At 40.3% G+C, this 21,301-nt stretch overlaps 1 protein-coding gene across 2 annotated transcripts in view; it reads left to right on the top strand.

Moving 5' to 3' along the window:
• Positions 1–21,301, top strand: part of wdr3 (WD repeat domain 3) — a 68,941-nt gene that overhangs the window by 15,446 nt on the left and 32,194 nt on the right. For both annotated transcript variants that reach the window (XM_048541321.2, XM_048541320.2), the window contains exons 4-9: positions 788–906; positions 2,285–2,363; positions 4,320–4,415; positions 10,075–10,170; positions 11,283–11,384; positions 15,694–15,791. In XM_048541321.2, coding sequence (XP_048397278.1) covers positions 788–906; positions 2,285–2,363; positions 4,320–4,415; positions 10,075–10,170; positions 11,283–11,384; positions 15,694–15,791 — 590 coding nt within the window. The remainder of the gene's footprint in view (positions 1–787; positions 907–2,284; positions 2,364–4,319; positions 4,416–10,074; positions 10,171–11,282; positions 11,385–15,693; positions 15,792–21,301) is intronic.

Here is a 21,301-nt window from a genome sequence, read left to right as displayed (position 1 = left end):
GGTGAATCCCCGCTGCACCCTCTCCAGTACTTTTTAACCTGATAGTGTGGCAACCAGAACTGCATGCAGTGTTGCATCTGCAACCTAATCAATGCTCTATAAAGTTGCAACAAGACTTCCTTGCTTCCTCTAAGACTTCCTTGAAGGCTGGCATCCCATATGCCTTCTTCAACACGCTGCCTTCCTGCACTAGCACCTTCAGGGATCTATGGACTTGTACACCAAGATCCCGTTGTTCATCTGATCTCTTTATCTTGGTGGGAATAAATGGGGATGTCTTTTGGGTTGAAGGATGAACTGGTGACATTGTGTACTGTGTGACCATAGTAAACATGGTTGTTCCTGCTTATCCACAGACTACAGTGCTGCATCATCCAGTACTAATCTTCACTCCAAGATGAAGGCAGATGTTTTGTTTCTGTTTCAGTTTCAAGCAATATTACGTTGGCCTTTTGCAACATCTTTGCGAGAAGAGGATGATGATTTTCCTGTTCCCTGATTTAGACACAAAGAACTAACTGATTTCAGTACGCAGAATAGGTGTTCCCCTGTCATCTTTATTTTTCTGAAGGTGATCCTTTATCCAAAACACCAAACAAAGTCCACACTGATATGCACTTGCTTTGTGTTAGTTTAAGGCACCTTTTGGTTTACTTTGATGGATCATTAGCTTGGTGCTTTTTGTGTGGCAAGTCTATGGCATTAGTCAAAGCTTCTTTAATGTTGATGAAAGCTTCATTTAAAGTGATTCGGTTAAGGGAAATCTCTTACATTTCTTATACTACAGGACACTGAAATCATCATCTGGGACGTTATCAATGAGAGTGGCTTATACAGACTGAAAGGACATAAAGATGCCATTACAAATGTAGCATTTTTGAAAGGCAGAAATTTTCTGGTATCCAGGTAACGTAAGAGAAAAATAGTCATTTTTTTCCTTTTAAATTGAGAAAACCATTCCCCTGGGCTAAAGTCCTGCAGCACAGTGCCGTCGTAGGAACAGAATAGGAGAAGGCAGGATAAAATAAAGTTATGATTGACAGAGCCAAGCTTGTGGGGCCCTTAAAACGAACTAAAGTTCATAATGAGAAAAGTCAGAATAGGGTTGGGAATTCCATTATACTCAGACTCTGAATTAATCTGCTGTTTAATACGTCTTAATTTAACCAGGATGCAAGGGAACAAGATGTGAGGATGCAAAGGGAAAGAACAACACAAGCCATATTAATAATATTGTTAACATAGAATTTGAGTAAATTCAGTGGAGGTAGATAGAGTTAGAAATTCAATGCTTCAGGGGTTAGGACAGGAATTGCTAGACAAAAAAAAATCATGATCTTGCGAGTCACACACCATGGTGGTAAAGCCAGTTTACACATCGTAGCAATCAATCAATATTAGTTTGCAACACATTCAAAGGGCTCTTGTGGTGCAGTAGTAGTGCCCCTGCCTCTGGGCCAGGAAGTCTGTGTTGAAGATCTGCCATCCCCAGATGTTTGTCGTAACATGTCCAGAAAGGTTGGTTAAAACAACTACAACACACTCAACAAAAGTGTGATGAAATTGCTGGTGATTATGAGCTTAGAGAATCAAATTCACAGTATTCCTCCCAAGTGTATCATGCTTACCGCAAGTTATGTCTCAAATTATAATTTTATATTGTAACCCCAAATGAAGATTATTTTAGAAAGAAATCTATTTTGAGTTTCATCTTAATGGATCACCCTGTCTTCAAGAGCTTTGTTCCATAAGTTAGCCAGTCATTTACTGAAATATTGTGGCTTCAATTTTGCAGCAATATTATTACATTGATTGGAGAGAGGACACCCTCCTGTAGATTGTAATGATCCTTTTGTTGTTATTGTGCTTAACAGTTTGAAGCCACATTTCATGTACTAATGGCATCGACCAGTAATGAAAAGGGATGGAGTACAGTATGAGAAAACAATTAAGTTAAATTAAGAGAAGTAGATCTTGAATATTAACTGAGATGACAGAGTGGACTGAATTTAATTTTCTTTTGTACCTGCTTGTTACAAAACTCAGGAATGATGGGCAGTGGATATTCAGATTTGCAAAGTGGTAATTTGCATCTCACTACCACTTTGCAAATCTGAATCACAGCAGCGATTGGCTGACTGAAGTAGTACGAGGATTTTTAATAATTTGTCGCACACCACAGGTAGTTCACTGATTTCACATTATTTTATTTTAACATTCAATAAATGATCGTTAGTTAAGTAAGTTGCAATTTTCTTTTGTATTTTTTCTTTTCTTCCTTTAGTTCCAAGGACACATTGGTTAAGTGGTGGGACTTGGATACACACCATTGCTTCCAGACTATGGTTGGTCATCGCAGTGAGGTTAGCAATGTTATTTTGATCATTTTTAGTGTCTCCGTGCTGCTGTCACAAGGGTCATGCAGGAGATTTGGCAATTTTATAGATGTCTGAACAGATTTAATGTCTAGATTTGAGTATGACAAGCATAATATTTGTCTTCAAAAAGAGACAATATACTCCATTGGGATCTGGATTGTTGTAATTTATGCTACAGTAGCCCCTTCATCCAGTCAAATACGAAATGTGTATTCCTATTTTTCTTTGAAGTAGGCATATTTTAAATCATGTTGTCCAGATTCCAGTAATTTTAAATTATGCTTTTACAAAAGAAAAATTGTGTGGATGTAATTGCTTGCATGCTGTACTCCTAGTCTTTATATCTCTGTCCTCAGCTTGTAACACCGTTCATATGAAATTCAAGCAACAAGACAGCACAGTACCTCAGTGGTTAGCAATGTAGTCTCGCAGCGCTATGAACTCGGGTTCACTTCCAGGCTCATGCAACTGCCTGTGTGGAGTTTGTACGTTTTCTCCATGCCTGTGTGGATTTCTGCCAGATTTAATAACATCTCTGAATGGGTCAATTAGAAATATAAGTTAAAATAAAAAGAAATTAATACACCTGTACACATTTTGATCTTGAATTTCTGAGGAATAGCAATACAGATTGCAACTCCACTTTTGTCATATTAGGAAAGCAGTCAGCATTTTTGACACTAGCACTCAAACTAGGGATCCTTCAGAAATGACAAAATCTAACAGATCCCTTCTAATACAGGATATCCAGGTGCAGGCAGATCATAGCATTTTCCACAGCATTCGGTTGTGGTCCAATATCACAGCTACTTTGGCAACTCCTGTGAATGGATGAGTATGTAAAGTTAACATTAGGAGGGTAGTGTGCCAAGTTGAAAAGGAGTCAAATAAATGATGAGGTGGAGGGGGTGGGGTGGGGTCAGGGGGAGGTGGGGATATGTCAGTCTTTGGGGTGAAGACAGACATTTGATTCAATGTTCCGTGTAAATTGTGTGGCTCAGAGATCCCTTGCACACTGATTGGCATGTTGCTGCATTGCCCCACACAGAGGCCTGTGTGGCAGGAGAAAGATGAGTGGGAACATAGGTCAGGTCTGGTGGTGGGGCTGTCCACTTCTGGGCCTGAGTTAAATGTCAGATGCCAAATGGAGAGGGGAGACATGGATCAGGGTCTGTAGGTTGTAAGGAGGTCGGGGGGGCTGTTGTACCTAGTATCTCCGTTGTTAGTTGAGGGTCAGGTTAGTAATTACTCAGGAGTTAGAATAGGTTTTTATTATTCTAGCTTTTCCTTGCTAAGTATTGCTTAACAGCAGCAGAAACATCTGAATTCTCTAATGTTAAGTAGATACTTTTGAATGTTTCTAGGCATAGGGAAATTGCCCAGCAGAATTTTCAATTTCCAGGGTAGTTCCCTCAGAGTATGTTACATCAGGACTTCTGCCGAGGCCCTATGACAACTCCTGTCTACCCGACAAAAATGATTAACTCACCATCGGAAAACCCAGGCATTTACTTCTCTACATTTTTCTATTCCCATCCCTTCTTGACTTGTCTGACCTACAGTTTTGCCATTTATTATCTTTGCCTTCCACCCTTTCACAGAATTTCTCATTTTCTTCTTTCGGCCATTTTAACCGATTTTTGTAATGCTGAAAATGTGTTTTATTTGTTACTTTTTGCAGTTTTGATGCACTGTTCATATGGTTTCTCTGCTGCCTGAGTATTACTGAGTATTTCCAGCAATTTCTGCTTTTATTTTGGATTATAGCATTCCCTGAATAAATTGAGATGCTTGCATTTTTTAATTGAACAAATATTTTAAATTGTTTCCTTAATTTCAAATGCAATTCTATCCTACATGGAAATTGTTGAATCAGGATGGTCTAATTTAAGGTTTGTTTGACAAAGTGAAATAAGCTGTTGCTTTCTGTGTTTACTCAAGGTGTGGGGCTTTGTGCTACTGTCAGATGAAAAGAGAATAATGACTGGATCAGCTGATAGTGAACTGAGGACCTGGGACATTTGTTACCTGGATGAGGTGAAAAACTTCATGCAAATACAAAGAAAGACAAAAATAACTTTTGTAATTGGTGATTTCTTTGATTGTTGTAGTTACTTAGAATCATAGATCTGTATAACATGAAAACAGACCCTTTGGTCCAACTCGTCCATGCTGACCAGTTATGCTAAATTAATGTAGTCCCGTTTGCCAGAATTTGATCCAAATCTCTCTAAACCTTTCCTATTTATACACCCAACCCGATGCCTTTTAAATGATGTAACTGTACCAGCCTCCACCACTTCCTGTGGCAGCTCGTTCCATACACGCACCACCCTCTGTGTGCAAAAGTTGCCCCTTAGATCCCTTTTAAATCTTTCCCCTCTCATCTTAAACCTCTGCCCTCTAGTTTTGGACTCCCTTGCTCTGAGAAATAGACCTTGACTATTTATCCTATCTATGCCCCTCATGATTTTACAAACTTGTATAAGGTCATCTCTCTGCCTCCAGCGCATCAGGGAAAATAGCCCCAATCTATCCAGCCTCTACCGATAGCTCAAACTCTCCAAACCTGGCAACATCCTTGTAAATCTTTTCTGAACCCTTTCAAGTTTCACAACATTCTTATTTTTGCAGAGACCAAATTGGTTAGGCCATTTCTAGAATATTGCATTCAATGTCCTGTACAGCAGCAACATGACCTCCGGACTCCTATATTTTATGCACCAATAAAGGCAAGCAAACCAAATGCCTTCTTCGCTGCCCTGTCTACCTGCGATTCTGCTTTTATGGAACTATGAACATGCATCCCAAGGTCTCTGTTCAGCAGAATTCACTAGAACCTTATCATTAAGAGTAATTGTTCTAATTTGCCTTTCCAAAATGCAGGACTTCACATTTATCTAAATTAAAACGCCATTTGCTACTCCTCAGCCCACCTGATCAAGGTCCCGATGTATTCTGAGGTAACCTTCATCACTGTCCACTAGAACACCGATTTTGGCGTCATCTGCAAACTTACTAACCATACATCCAAATCATTTATATAAATGACAAATAGCGGTGGACCCAGTACCAATCACTGTGGCACACGGCTAGACATAAGCCTCCATTCTGCAAAGCTACCCTCTGTTTCTTACCTTCGAGCCAATTCTGTATCCAAATGGCTAGTTCTTCCTGTATTCCATGTGATCTAACCTTGCTAACCAGTCTACCATGCAGAAACTTGTCGAACGCCTTACTGAAGTCCATACGGATCACATCCACTTCCCTGTCTTTATCAGTCCTCCTCATTACTTCTTCAAAAAACTCAATGAATTTAGACAGACATGATTTGCCGCACATAAAGCCGTGTTGACTATTCCTAATCAGCCCTTGCCTTTCCAAATACCCACACATTCTGTCCCTCAGGATCCTCTCCAACAACTTGCCCACTACTGATGTCAGGCTTACCAGTCTGTAGTTCTTTGGCTTTTCCGTACTATCTTTCGCAAATAATGGTGTCACATTGATCGATCTCCAATATTCTGACACCCCACCTGTGGCTATTGATTATATCAATATCTCAGCAATGGGCCCAGTAATCTCTTCCATAGCTTCCCAAAGAATTCTAGGGTTCACCAGATCAGGTCCTAGGCATTTATCCACCTTATCCAGCACCACATCTTCTGCAATATGGATATTTTTTCAAGGTGTTGCTATTTAATTCCCCAAGTTGTCTAGCTTCCATATCCTTTTCCAAAAATACTAATTTAGTATCTCCCCTATCTCTCGTGGTTCCACACATAGGTCGCCTTGCTGATCTTTAAGGAGCCTTATTTTCTCCCTAATTTTCTTTGTGTCCTTAATGTATTTGTAGAATCACTTTGGATTCCCCTTAACCCTCTTTGCCAAAGTTATCTCACGTTCCCTTTTTGCCCTCCTGATTTTCTTTTTAAGTATTCTTACACTGCCTTTATAATCTTTTAGGGAATCGCTCAATTCCTGCTATCTATCCCTGACATATGCTTCCTTCTTTTTCTTGACCAGAACTTCAATTTCTCTAGTCATCCAGTATTCCCTACACCTACTAGCCTTGCCCTTCACCCTAATAAGAGCAGACTGTCTCTGGACTCTTGTTATCATATTTTTGGAAGGCTTCCCACTTTCCAGCCGCCCTTTTATCTGCGAACATCTGCCCCCAATCAACTTTTGAAAGTTCTTGCCTAATACCTGGCCTTCCTCCAGCTTAGAACTTGAACTTTTAGATCTGGTCTATCCTTTTCCATCACTATTTTAAAACTAATAGAATTATGGTCACTGATCCCAAAGTGCTCCCCCACTGGCACCTCAATCAGCTCCTTATTTCCCAAGTGTAGGTCAAGTTTCGCTCCTTCTCTAATTGGTACGTCCACATACTGAATTGGAAAATTTTCATGTACACACATAACAAATTCCTGTCCATCCAAGCCCTTAACTCTGTGGCAATCCCAATCTATGTTTGGAAAGTTAAAATCCCCGACCTATCCACCCTATTATTTCTACAGATAAACTGAGATCTCCTTACCAATTTGCTTCTCAATTTCCTGCTGACTATTGGGAGCCTATAGTACAGCCCCAATAAGGTGATCATCCCTTTCTTGTTTCTCAGTTCCACCCAAATAACTTCCTTGGATTTGTTCCCAGGGATTTCCTAGCTAAGTACAGCTGTAATGTTATTGCTAATTAAAAACGCCACTCCCCCCCCCCTCTCTTGCCCCCTTTCTATCCTTCCTACAGCACCTATACCCTGGAACATTAAAGCTGCCGATCCTGTCTCCTCTTGAGCCACATCTCTGTAATTACTAATATATTCCAGTGCACGTTCCCAGTTATGCCCTGAGATTGTCTACCTTACCTGTTAGGCGTCTTGCATTGAAATAAATGCAGTTTAATTTATCAGCACTACCATGTCCTCTACTTTGTTCGTGCCTGCCCTGACTGTTTGGCTTGCTCCTGACTGATCTTTGTTCACATTAATCCTGTGCCCCCACAAGAGATGTGGGTAAGGGCCTTTTCCATCACTTCGAAAAAGGAGGACATCTGGGATGTTTGGAAGTGGATTCCTCCATCTAGGGAGCAGATGCAGTGGAGGCAGCGGATTTGGGAGTAAGGGATCACATTCTTGCAGGAGGGTGGGTGAGAGCAGGTGTAGTCCACGTTACTGTGGGAATCACTGGGCTTGAAATAGATATCGGTGTTGAAGTGGTTACCAGAATTCAACCCTAACCTCATCATCAAACCTGTGGATAAGTGGTGGTGGGGGTGGGGCGGAGATGCTTGAGTGATATGGCGCACTGACCTTTACACAACCGAGGCCCGGCGCCAACTGTCTGACACCTCCTCCTACTGCCCCTCCATTAAGACCCCACCCTGACCACCAAACCATCATCTCTCAGACCATTCATGACAATATCACCTCGGATGACTTCCCATCTACAGCCTCCAACTTCATCGTTCCCCGCACCACCTGTTTCTATCTCCTTCCCAAAATCCACAAACCTGACTGCCCCAGCCAACCCGTTGTCTCTGTCTGCTCCTGCCCCATTGAACTTATCTCCACTTACCTTGACTCTGTTTTGTCCCCTTGGTCCAGAACTCTGCACCTACATCCGAGACACCACCCACGCCCTCCACCACCTCCAAAACTTACAATTCCCTGGCCCTCAACACCTCATCTTCACTATGGACATCTAATTCGGTACACTTGTATCCCCCAAGTGTAACCCCAACACCTGCTGTGTTCCTCCAGCTGCACACTGTTGTCTCTGACCCCAGCATCTGCAATTCTTGCCACCTCCAAGTTATTTAGTCCCTTTCAGATTATTGTTCCAAAAGGCCCTACATTTTCCCTAATCAATCATTTCATTTTTCATTTCTTCACTGACCCAGAATTTTTTTGTCTCTAGCTGGGAGACAATTCTCTGAATTGATCACTCTTTTTGTAAAAACAAACTGAACTTGCCCTCAATTTATCTTTTATTAAATTGAACTAATGTCTCCATACCCTTCAGTTGGCAATTTAGTCTGAAACATCATTCTCAGTTTGGTGGTATAGAACTTGAAGATTGCTGAGGAAAGACATCATTTTATTGAAGCTTTTCATCTTTGCAATCAAAGGAGGTTGAAAAATAGGAGCAGGAATAGGCCATTCAGCCTCTCATTGATCTGATTAGGATCACCATTATCCCGCAGGTTTTCTTTCATGCACCCTATTTACACACATTGCACCTGTTTCAACGCGTCAGGAGACAACCATTCTGTGGTTCATTTCTTAGGGAAATGCATTGACAAAACAGGGTCAACCTGCTTAGTTTAAAATTTAAACAAAGCTTTACAGTTCACCGTCAATCATCATTAACTGGTGCATTCCCCATGACAATGCCTGTGCTGATCAGTCCATTTGCCAACCAATCAGCACTCTTCTTCCAAACAGTATAAACATCTTTATTATCTTTATGTTCATAATTTGTGTGAAATGTCCTGTGTGTGCACAATGAAAAACTTGGGCAAAATGGGAATTTTTTTTCAGCAGTACTCAAATGCTCAATTTTCCTTTTTCCACATTAAATTCCCCAGCCAGCAGAAACCAACCTCCAAGTGTCAATCCAGTCAAGTTCCATATTGTTAATAATAAATGATAGCCTGATGTAACTCATCAGAAATGCTAAGTTTCCAATTGTTCTCGGTTTTCCCTCTCCCTTCTTGAATTGTTGTGTTGCATGTCTTCAGCTCTCAAGTGCTGGTAATATGCCAGAAATAGGGAACTTTGGAAAACCATAACCACTCCTTCTGCAACTATTTATTTTAGAAAGCTAGAATGAAGTTTCCCAGGTCCTGGAGATTTGTCTGATTTTTGTCTCTTAAGTTTCTCCAGTACATTTTCTCTAGTAACATTAATTCCTTTAATTGCCTAACTCTGTTTAGGACCTCGGTTACCCTCCCTTTCTGATTTGCAATCTGTGTCTATTACAGTGAAACTCGACACAAAATATTTGTTCCTCAGAATCATAGAAAAGTTACACACAGAAAGGGCCCTTTTAGCCAATCATGTTTCTGTTGGTTGGTTAAACTAAAAACCCATTCTAATCCTATTTTTCAGGTTACAATGCTTCAGGTGCAAATCTAGGTACCTTTGATACAAGCTGAGCCCTAACCTATCCAATCTTTCCTTTATAGCTGCAAATTTGCAACCCCTGGCCACATTCTTGTAAATCTCCTCAGTACTCTTAGATTGCAGTTATGTCTTTGCTGTAATGTGGTGACCCTAGTTGTGCACCAAACTCCAGCTATGGCTGAAGGAATGTCCTAGTAATTGCAGCATTACATCCCTGCTTTTGTATATTCACCTAAAGCAAGAAAGCACCTCATATCAAATCCTTCTGCTGGACAACCAGATTCACTTTAAACTAGTTCAGCAACTTTTATGCCATTTGATGTCCCTCTCCTGGGGAGATGAAAATTCAAGAACTTAAGCAAGGACAGAACATGCTATTTCTAGCTTAGTGACGTTGATTTGCAAAACCTAAGCCTGTTCATTGTGTTTCCTTTTCAAGACATGATAGAGACTGCAGGAATTCTGAAATGACCATTTGGATTAACCTTTGACAATTTAGCTGTGTCCAGAAACAGAAAGGAGTCTATTTATCTTTTATTTTCTACTTTGTGAATTATTTTTCAGGAGAGGGAAGCTGGAGAACCTAATGTTAAAAAGATGAAGAGTCCATTTGAAAACACTGAAGTAACTGAAGAGGAGTTGAATGAAAATCCAGAGGACGTGAGTCCTACCTCTATAATTGCATTCTTTCTTTAACAATTACGTTTTAGATCAATTTGAACAGAAAAGAACAGGATTGTTAATAGTCTTTAAAATACACTGTGCTACAATCTTGTATTCAGACTAGAAAAACAATTTGTGTTAGAACTACCTTAATCTGAACATGCAACCTTTTTTTCTTCTTTAGTGATGGTATGAGGTGAGCTTTTAATTTCAAATTCTGATTCAAAGGTCACCATCTGCTGTGGTGGAATTTGAATGCAAATCCCTGGAGCATTAGCCAGAGTCTCTGGATTACTAGTCTAATAATAATACCTCCACCTCACCACTGTCAATCGCACTCAGCTTTGTGTCAGCAGCTAACTTGAAAAGATTACATTTAATTCCCTAATCCACATTGTTGATTTATATTGTGCGTAGCTGTGTCTGAAGCACAATTGCAGTGGTCCCGCACATTTTGCTGCCTTTTTAATTCAAAGAAGAGCCAATAATTCCTTTTCTGTTTCCAATCTACTAACCAATTCCCAATCCATGCCAGTATTTTATTATCAATCCTATGTGCTTTTAATTTTGCACATTAACCTCTCAGATGGGACTTCCTGAAAATTCAAGCACAGTACATTCACAGGTTTTCTCTTAGTTATTTCACCAACTGCATCCTCAAAAAGCACTAGAAGGTTTGTCAAACATGATTTCCCTTTGATTAATCCGTGTTAACCTTGCCTTGTATCTGAGATATTTATGTGAATGGTCCAGTAAAGTTTCTGATGAATAGTAACCCCCAGGATATTGACAATGGGGAATTCAGAAACTGAATTATGGAACAGTGCTACTGAAGAGCATGAGGCAGAATGTGGTTCAGACATTGTTTACTGGAGATAAGAGCGTTGGAATGAGCATCTGGACTAGAGACAAACAAAGGGAAAAATGGTGAATAAAATTGAAGTTGATTATCGATTTGAAATTTAAATGGCCAGTGAAAGTGAAAGGTCAATTCCAACTGTGAGCTAAGACCTGTTTTGATTTAGGTTTTTAGTTAAGACACATTTATACCGAGTGGCTCTTGGATGAAAGCCGGTTGTTCTCGTAATCCTTTTATGTTTTCTTTACAGCATCTACTGAAGTGTCAGAAGATTGGCTCTATATTTCGGCAGGGCAGAGATCGTGTTGTTTCCTTAGCAACGGATGCCAGTAACAAAATTATTGCCTGTCATGTAAGTTTCATTATGTTTATAAATATGCTAATTGAATGCACAAGAACCAAATCAATATTTTGTAATATTCAGACATTTAAAATAACTGCTAATTAACTTTGGCAAGAGTTTTTCATATTAATTGACTTTTTGAGTAGTTCAAGCTATACTTGTATGTAATGCTTGCAGTGAAGTAAGTGCTCAAATTTATTACAAATCTAGACAAACAACTCTGAAATAAGCGCAAGATCAACTTAACATTTCAGCACAAGTTGATAGTATATACTGCTTCTAACTATAATAATGCTTGTCTTTCAAAAATTAAGAAGTGACTGAAGTACTTTGTGGTATCAACATGACTTGGAAATGCTATATAAATACAAGTATTTTTAGAGCAGCAATGAGGCTCAGGAAAATTGCTAATTGAGATGTCTGACTGTCTTTTTGAATTTTATTATTAAAATTGTTTTAAATCAGTTCTGTAATATAAGGTGACCCTCAAATAACAGCTTAAAATCCATTTAGATAGTGAATCATCCTCTTTCACAGAGTCCCTTCAATGTAGAAAAAGTCCATTCAGTCCCTTGAGTCTGCACTGACCCTCTAAAGACCATTCCACCCTGCTCCCCCACCCTGTCTCTGTAACGGCACATTTACTGCAGCTAATCTACCTAGCCTATACATCCCTGGACACCATGAAGCAATTTTAGCATGGCACGCTTTTGGACTGTGGAAGGAAACCGGAACACAGCAGAAATCAACACAAACAGAAGGAGAAAGTGCAGACTCCATACAGACAGTGACTGAAGGATAGAATTGAGCCCTGGCGCTGTGAGGCAGCAGTGCTAACCACTATGCCACCCATTTCCATTCATCTCCCCTACCCTCCTCCCTGCCAACTTCTCACTTAAAATTACTACTTTTACTGCTCTTTTAAACTTCTTGCCCAATCTCTATATCGTTGTGTCACCTTTCTGTGTTACCACAGATCTCATCTTTACCTTTCTATTCATTGCTTTCTTCACTCATTCTCTCCTATGAACAGGTGGTGAAAAATCATCACCTTAAACATTTGCTCACTCCATCATTCTTATTTTCCGCTCCCTTTCTAACTGCTCACTTTAAACAAATTTTGTTCTTTTTTTAAGTCAAACAAAGGTACTAATTCTATATGAGCAGCATCTTATAGGGGCCTGAATGATGTGGGCAATGGTGACATTTGTGGCAGAATCACACAAAAAGCCCTGTGCGGCTTAGTTAGACGTTGAGAGCAACTCACTGCATGTCTTGTGGCAGGATCCTCGCTCAGCTGCGGTGAGTTGCCAATTTAGGGGGATTAAAGCTTGGTAAGTGCTACATTAATGCCACAACTTTCCTTATTAATACCGAACACGCCGAACAGGCCAGATGTGGAGAATTCTTAACGTGGAAGTCAGTTTGGGTAGCAGCAACCACAATTTGCCACTTCCTCCAAAGTAATTCCATGTTGCACCCCAAGCACTGACATCGCAGGACATGCTGCATGGCCACTAGCAACATATACCCCATGTCCATGGACATTGACATCCACAATGAGAAAGCCTCTAAGATCCCACATACAACATATTCAATCCAGGCACAGAATGCTTCTGCACTCAAATGACGCACCTCATAATGAACAGGCACCCATTGTTGTAGTGCTGCTGCAGACGACATTAAGAGCTCAGGGATACTCTCCTATCTCTCAAGGACAGGACAAGGCTGCATCTCTGGCCTGCTGGCTTGCTGTCGCAGCACTCGTTCAGTCTAATTATGTCTATGCAGTCACAGCATCCCTGCATTGTACTTGCCTGGCCTGGCCTGGCATTTTTGTTCTTTTCCCCCTCAGCCAGGAATACCAGATTCAAATTGTTTTGCCATTTAGTGTATACACAAAGCCAGGAACCTTGTCAGCTTTCCGTAGTCAATTTGAGTCTTTGTTTAGAGGCTCCCAGCGCAGTAAGTTAGGGGCAGTCTGTGTTACCAGTCCAGGGCCTTGGATATGGGTAGTCACCCCACTCTGAGCAGTCACAATCAGGATATTCTCCATATAAGAGTTGAGTGAAGGACAACCCAACACCAGTCCTACTCTTCCTGCCTGATTATGGTCTCTTTTCCTTCTGGAAAGAGAGCGAGACAAGTATAACTGGAGACAAAAATGGGTGGCACTTGGAGGAACTCTGATTTTGAATAAGATAAGTGTACCTTTTTACGAACATATAAAGACACAAAGGAGGAGCAGAAGTAGGCCATTCAGCCCCTGGTATGTGCTGCGCCATGGCTGATCTGATGACATTACATTCACACCCATGCCGTTTCCCAATAATCTTTCACCCACTTCCTCATCAGGAATCTGCCAACTTCCACCCTACAAATATACAGAGTTAGTTTCCTCCTGTTTTGAGAAAATCTCTCAAAAACACAACTACCTGTGGGAGAAAAAAATTTCCTCATCCGTCTTATAGAACATAGAACATAGAACATAGAACAATACAGCACAGAACAGGCCCTTCAGCCCACAATGTTGTGCCGACCATTGATCCTCATGTATGCACCCTCAAATTTCTGTGACCATATGCATGTCCAGCAGTCTCTTAAATGACCCCAATGACCTTGCTTCCACAACTGCTGCTGGCAACGCATTCCATGCTCTCACAACTCTCTGCGTAAAGAACCTGCCTCTGACATCCCCTCTATACTTTCCACCAACCAGCTTAAAACTATGACCCCTCGTGCTAGCCATTTCTGCCCTGGGAAATAGTCTCTGGCTATCAACTCTATCTATGCCTCTCATTATCTTGTATACCTCAATTAGGTCCCCTCTCCTCCTCCTTTTCTCCAATGACAACTCCTTTTTTTTTAAACAGCACTAGTCGTGAGATTCTTGTTATGCACCCAACCTCTGCTTTCCCCTTGGCTCTGCCACCTTGACCTACGCCAAAACCAGGAGGAGGAAAAGAATCTCAGAAACCTCAGAAAATGTCTTTCTGTGAAAAAGGCCAAGAGTAGGGTCAGTTGAACTGCCACTCATCCTACCAGGAGGGCATGTTCTGCCTATGGTCACTTAGCAAATCCGTGGAGATGGGAGGGTTGGAGGTCGTGGTTTTGGCAGACCCAGTGTGTGGGGTGGGATGAAACAGATCTGGGGATCGGAAGATCTAGGAGGTTGGGAGCAGATCACCATCATATGGCAGACCCAGATGGTGGGGGTCGAATAGGAAAGACAGTTCTTCACTCTGTTCGGTAGTCCTGGGAATTGGAGCAGCAGAGCCTTAGGCCTGATGCAGAAGTTTTTTTTTCTCCTTGGCTGTAAGTAATATATAATTCAGTACTTCACCATATCTGATATTCTACTCCAATGTGGCACAGTACAAATTCAATACTCTGGATGCTCTCAATGTACATCCATTGTCAGTAATGGAGCCTGAAGGGTATCTGAAGATATTTGAGATAAATATACCTATAGTATAACTGAGATAATGCTGATACAATGTGCCATATTAGATACATTAGACAAGCTCTGACTATACAACTGAAATTGATTTCCAAACATTACAGCACTGGGAACAAAAATCAGCTCAAAAGACTAGGGTTTTGGAAAAAAGTGATGTTTTCAAGCAAAAACTTGAAAATCACAAGACTATTCCATTAATTCATGTAATCATGTCTTTGTAATTTCTATTTTTACAACTCTGTTCAGACCTTATTTTGGGCATTGGGAATTCGGATTCGTTTATCAGAAAGCATGTCAAGTGGCTTTTGATACATGTAACATTGAAAATCCAATTCCAGTATCATCCACAAGTATTGTAAAGAAATGTAGAGAATTTTACAATTGTATTCCCTTCTTATTGATATAGAGATGCCCCGTGTCTGAATTTCATGCTTATCTGATATGTAGACTTAAATAAAATAGGCAATAAATATCTATAGAAACTAATCAGTACCATACCATTGTGATTGCAGAAAAAATATGTTCTTCATTAAACTTAAATACTGCTCACACTCTTACACACCTAAACTAGTCATGTTTTAAGAAAAAAAGCAAAATTGGCACAGCTATCATTAATATTGCAATTATGAAGAATTGAAGTATCTTTTGAATCACATTACTTGTTTTTGTGTGAATAATTACTATTAAAGAAGGGAGAAGTGACATGGGATAAAATAAGTTAAAAGACAGTTACAATTTTACTTCTCAGATAAGTGGAAATTCATCGTTCTAGCTCCTAAATTGAGCAAAACTAAGCTTGCAAGACCAAACTATGCTGTACAAACCACATTAATCTTGCGTTTGACAATTGTGTTACAGGGCACAGATGGTGTTCTTGAGGTTTTTAAAATCCTCAGTGAAGACGAAGTGAATAAAATGATTAACAAGAAACAAAAGAAAGCAAAGAAAAAGGCAAAGTGAGTGGAAGTATAATTAATTTGCCTGAGTAAATGTTATTATGGGAGGTGCGAAGCTGGATCATCACAGCAGGCCAAGCAGGAATTCAGGAGCACAAAAGCTGATGTTTCAGGCCTAGACCCTTCATCAGAGGTCTCTGATGAAGGGTCCAGGCCCAAAATGTCAGCTTTTGTGCTCCTGAGATGCTGCTGGGCCTGCTGTGTTCATCCAACTCCACACTTTGTTATCTTGGATTCTCCAGCATCTGCATTTCCCATTATCTCTGATCACAAGTTGTTACGGGAGGTTCCCAATTTACAGATGTCCAACTTATGATCATTCATAGTTACGAACCCAATCCTCTACAAGGGTGTATTAATATTAATTTTAAATATCCAACAAACTAATGTTTTTGTGTACTTAAGACAGCTATTTTATATTGTCCTGCATTGTGTTCCAACTTGTGTACAAATTAAGAACAGATTCAAGAATGGAACCTGTTCACAACTCATGGACCGACTATAAAGGGAAACTTCCTTGGTTGTCATTTCTCATATTAGCAAATCTGCAAATAATTCTCCGTTACGTAATGGAATACAAACATCTCACAGGCAAATATTTCTTCAAATTGAATCAGCAGTTATGGAGTCAGAGAGTCATAGAGTTATACAGTGTGGAAACAGACTCTTTGATCCAACTAATTCATGCTGACCATGTTTCCAAACTAAACTAGCCCTATTTGCCTGCATTTGGCCCATATCCCCCCAGACCTTTCCTATTCATGTTGTGCCCAAATGTCTTTTAAATTCGTACCTGTATCTACATCCACCACTTCCTCTGGCAATTCATTCTGTAGACAAACCACTCCCTGGCTAGAAAAGAAGTTGCCCCTCATGTTCTTTTTAAATCTTTCTCCTCACAATGAAAGAATACGGCCCCTGGTTTTGAACACGCTCACGCGAGGGAAAAGAGCCTTGCTATTCACCTTACCTGTGCTCCCCATGCTTTCATAAACTTTTATAAGGTCACCCCTCAAACTCCCCTGCTCCAGTGAAAAATATTCAAATCTATTCGGCCTTCCTTTAAGTCAAACCTGCCATTCCCACCAACATCCAATCTTTTGTGAACCGTCTCCAATTTAATAATATTCTCTCTATAACAGGGCAATCAGAACTGTACATAGTACTGCAGGAGAGGCCTCATCAACGTCCTGTACAACCTCAGCAGAATGCCCCAACTCCTATACTCAAAAGATCTGAGCAATGAAGGCAACCGTGTTGTATAGCAAGCTAGAAATAGAAAAAATAGAAATAAAATAGAAATTGTTGCTCGGCTTCATCAACATGTCATTCTGATGTCAATTGCAGTGTTAGAAACAACTGCATTTCAAACATAACCAACATTTATGTTTAATCTGCATCCATGTTGCAGAAAACATGATACTTTGAGATATTTAGATTTCTTCCTCACTAGCTGCTGTTGAAGCACGAGCAACATTTCACAAGACTTAATTTTAATCAATGATAATTTATTGTCACTTGTACTATACAATGAGCAACACAGTGAAATATAGTGAAAAGCTTCAACTGTTTCCATAAACTGGCACCATTTTGAATAGTTTAAGAATAAAAAGATATTGGTGAATGAGAGTCAGTCTTTGTTCTGCTGTGTCCGCCATGAGTCCAGATCCCTGAGCTAGCTCACCACCACTGCCTGCAGTGGACCTACAAACGACAGAGTCGCTACTGTTCAGGCACCATCTCTTCATCGCTGGGCCCACCTCACCAATGGACCACCAATGCCAGGTGCCGTGCTTGACCCACAATCGCCCCACAACCACGAGACCCTGGCTCCAGGCCTACCGCAACCAGGAGCTGCTGCCTCCATTGCCGCCTCACTGACAACCAGATAACCCCGCTCTGGGCCTCCTGCAGCCAGGAATCCCTGGGTCCGCATCAGCCACCACGTCGCCCAGGGCTGGAGACCCGGTTCCAGGCAAACCACAACCAGAGCCCCTGGGCCATGGCCAAGTCAGTCTGGGCCGCTGCCTTGCCAAGTGCACCGTTCCAGCCACCCTCCTACACAATGTCACCTTCACTGCCGCTGACAGGGAGAAGATGGAGAAAAAGAAAGAAGACAAGCCTTGTGGTAAAAGTTGACATGTTAAGATAATGGCTGAATCATACAGTATTTTGATCAAACGTCACTTTTGTCCAGTTTATCTCTGTGAAGTCGAGTCTTGCCCTGTTGTTCCAAACTCAATTCATCAACTCCCTCTCTATGGTATGCCTCTTGTGCAGCGTGGCTTGATTCGCCCGCTTGCCATTTTTGGAAGTACTTGCCACTGGTGGGATATCTCAGGATTCCAGGTGCTGGTACCATCTTTAAAATGCTGTTGTGTTCCTGTTTAAGCATTGTTATTCAGCTTTTTCCTGCATGATTTGTGGCATTTGCCTGATCGTGGCAGAAAAGAGGAAATTGGCACCCAGCTTTGTGGACAAAGACGTGGAGATCCTGATTATTTTCGTGGTTCAGTGGAGGGACATTTTCTTTGCGCAGAGCTGGCAGAGAAGTCCACGACACCAGGCCACCCAGGTTAGTGTAGTCTTAGCCGTTTGGAGGAATGCCCAGCAGTGTAGGAAGAAGGTTAATGACTTTCTCCAATGACATTGTCTTCCCTTTACTATCCCACACTCACTCCATTCCTGCTACTGAATAGGAATGTGTTTATCAATGAGCTGAGATGAAGTAATAGTGAGGGTCATAACAATCGATAATCCCTGTTAATAGGTCCACCACAACTCACTGATGAGAATCGATTCTCAACATTCACAACTTAGCTGGAAAATGTGACATTTTTCTCCCAAAGTCAACAAAGATAGACTTTTCAAACAATTTTCCCAAAGTTCTCATCGTAGTACATGTTATTTAGGGCCTGGGAAGTTTTTGGCAGATATTTGAAATGTTACAGATTCTCACATTAAGTTAATAAGTTCATAAAGTCAACACTTCCAATGTTAACTCATTGGAACAAGGCAAGCATCATCTTCGAGGGCATCATCCAAAGAGTAGAGTGACAGTGGAGACCACGTTTAAATTGCACAATGGTTGTAGATTCGCCAACTTTAAGTACATTTGAGTCGTCATTGGATAAGCATATGAACGTACATGGAATAGTGTAGGTTAGGTGGGCTTCAGGTTGGTATGACAGATCGGCACAACATCGAGGGCCGAAGGGCCTGTACTGTGCTGTAATGTTCTATGTTCTATATTGCTCTGGTCAGGTCATATCTGGAATGTCTAATTGTCACAGTTCAGAAAGTAAACATTCAAAACCTTGCTGTGGGACAGAGGACAGAAATAAAACGAATACCTTGTGTTAATATAAGGCTTTAAAATTTGGCTTTGTTCATCAAGGAAAGGCTGCTAGTACTCCTGAGGTAGTAAGCATTCAGAATGGGTAAATGTGGAATGCCAAATCAAATTAAACTACCGAAACAGAGACTGGGAGTGAAGGTTAAACTGGCAAATGACAAAGGCCTATGTTGCAAGTTTTTTCATGTTAAAGATGATCAACATATGAAATAATTATGCCAAAAATGTGGAGGCATAAAATCTGCAATCATTTAACTAGTAATTGGAGAATGGTAACTTTTTTTCTGAATTGTTGAGCGAAGTCTGGGTTTGTGGTCTTTCACATCCATATATATCTTGTACGTTAGAGTAATGAATGTTGGTGAGCTAGAATTTTAACTGTACTAAACACCAGCTCTTTTTGAAGAATACAGTGGTCTGCTCTGACCATAAATTTCAGTGACTTTGAGGTAATGTTGAGGGTAAAAATTTGACTAATAAGAATTAAAGATTTTTTTTCCCCCAGTGACTTCTAGTAAATTCACAATTTGAGATTGGTATATGAAAGAATTTATTTAACATATATCCACTGTGAGACTTTTCCTTTTCCATCTCTCATCTAATGTCTGCTGGTGAGGTTACTGTGTGTTGTGGCAGTGAATTGAGAGGTTTCAGGCTTGTTTCCAGTTTGTGATAAATTAGTTAATTCCATGAAATTATTGGTGAAGTAACTGCAATTGGTTTCAGTGGTTCTGAGCTAGAGAGAAAAGGAATTGTTTAGGGTGCCTATTCTAATCATTTATGATTGTATCTGAGAAGTGTGTGTGAAAAATCGACAGACGCTATCAGGTTTAGCTGCTATGCTAGATTGAAAAACACTTATTATTAAGGCACTGGACAGCCAGTAGCTGATCATGGAAACAAGCCCACCTTCAGATATCGCTCTCAAGCATGACCAGAAAGTAAAATCAGAAAAAATTGAATAGAGGAAACATATTGGTAAGATTTACAACACGCAAAATGACATGGTGACAGAATCCAAATCAAGTGAATTGTCATGCTTTAAAATGAAGCAGTAAGGAACATTCAGTCTTTGGCCGGCTTCTGTTCATGTTCTGCTATAACATTGTATTTGGCAGGCTCCCATATCATTCTATAGACATTTTATGTTTGCTTTTGTACAACTTAAAATGCAAATCATCCAAATATCTTTTGGTTATTAATTTCTCAACTTTATTTTGCCTGTGATCATTGCTAGGAACATCTTATTAAAAACTGCGCATTCAGGCACTTCTAAAACTGTTGAAAATTATTGTTACTTAAGCAAGTAATTTAATGCAGTGCAGGCATTCTTGCTGGCAGAAGATGTGTGACAGTGGCCAGGAATGTGGCGAGTTGAATATGTGATATAAATTCAAATGGATTTTTTCCTGACATCAACTTTCTGACAAAGTGTTAATGGTGTTACATACCATTGCCGTATACCTTCAGTCCCATTGTTTCCTAGATAATTGCTGATCAAAGGAGAAATCCGTAGATTTTATATGCAGTGTGGTACCTGGGTTAGATTCCTGTCTGTCTTAATTCTGTAAACAGCTTCTGTTTTACTGAATATCTATGGAAGTTTATTACGCCAAAGGTTTCTTTCATTGCTCTTCATGTAATTGACTTTAAAAAATACAGGGGCATGGAAAAGATGGAACCAGAACTGTACAGTTCACCCTACTGTTTTGCACTGGCTGTATCTATGTTCCCATACACATCTATCTAGTACAGAATGAGGATTGCTGAATCTGCAATTGATAGCATTTTGAGTTGCTCATTGCTTCTGGAAGGATTGCAGTTGCTGTAATTTTTTTTAAATAGATTGAACCAAACTATAGTTTTAGTTGTGGCCTTACCAGGCTGGTGGTTCCAGCTTTCCCACTATGTGAAAACAGGATGAAGAGAATTTCTGGTCCAGATGAGACCATTCACAGCAAGTTGCTTTTATATTTGTAGTGGTTTTATTTTTTGCCCGATAAGGAAAGCTTAGGTCTCCTCTGGCCCAGGCCTTTGCCCACTTCCTTCAAGATGTCAAAAGTTGGACCAGTTCAAATAAACATTTCAGAAAACTTTAATAAAAATGCTTGCAAATAAATCAATTTGAGTAAAACATTTATTACCTCTCCTGTTA

This window comes from Stegostoma tigrinum, chromosome 12 (genome assembly GCF_030684315.1).
Source record: "Stegostoma tigrinum isolate sSteTig4 chromosome 12, sSteTig4.hap1, whole genome shotgun sequence".
NCBI classification, from domain to species: Eukaryota; Metazoa; Chordata; class Chondrichthyes; order Orectolobiformes; family Stegostomatidae; genus Stegostoma; species Stegostoma tigrinum.
The sequence above is the reverse complement of the archived record's forward strand: the minus strand, read 5'-3'. Positions and strand labels throughout refer to the sequence as shown.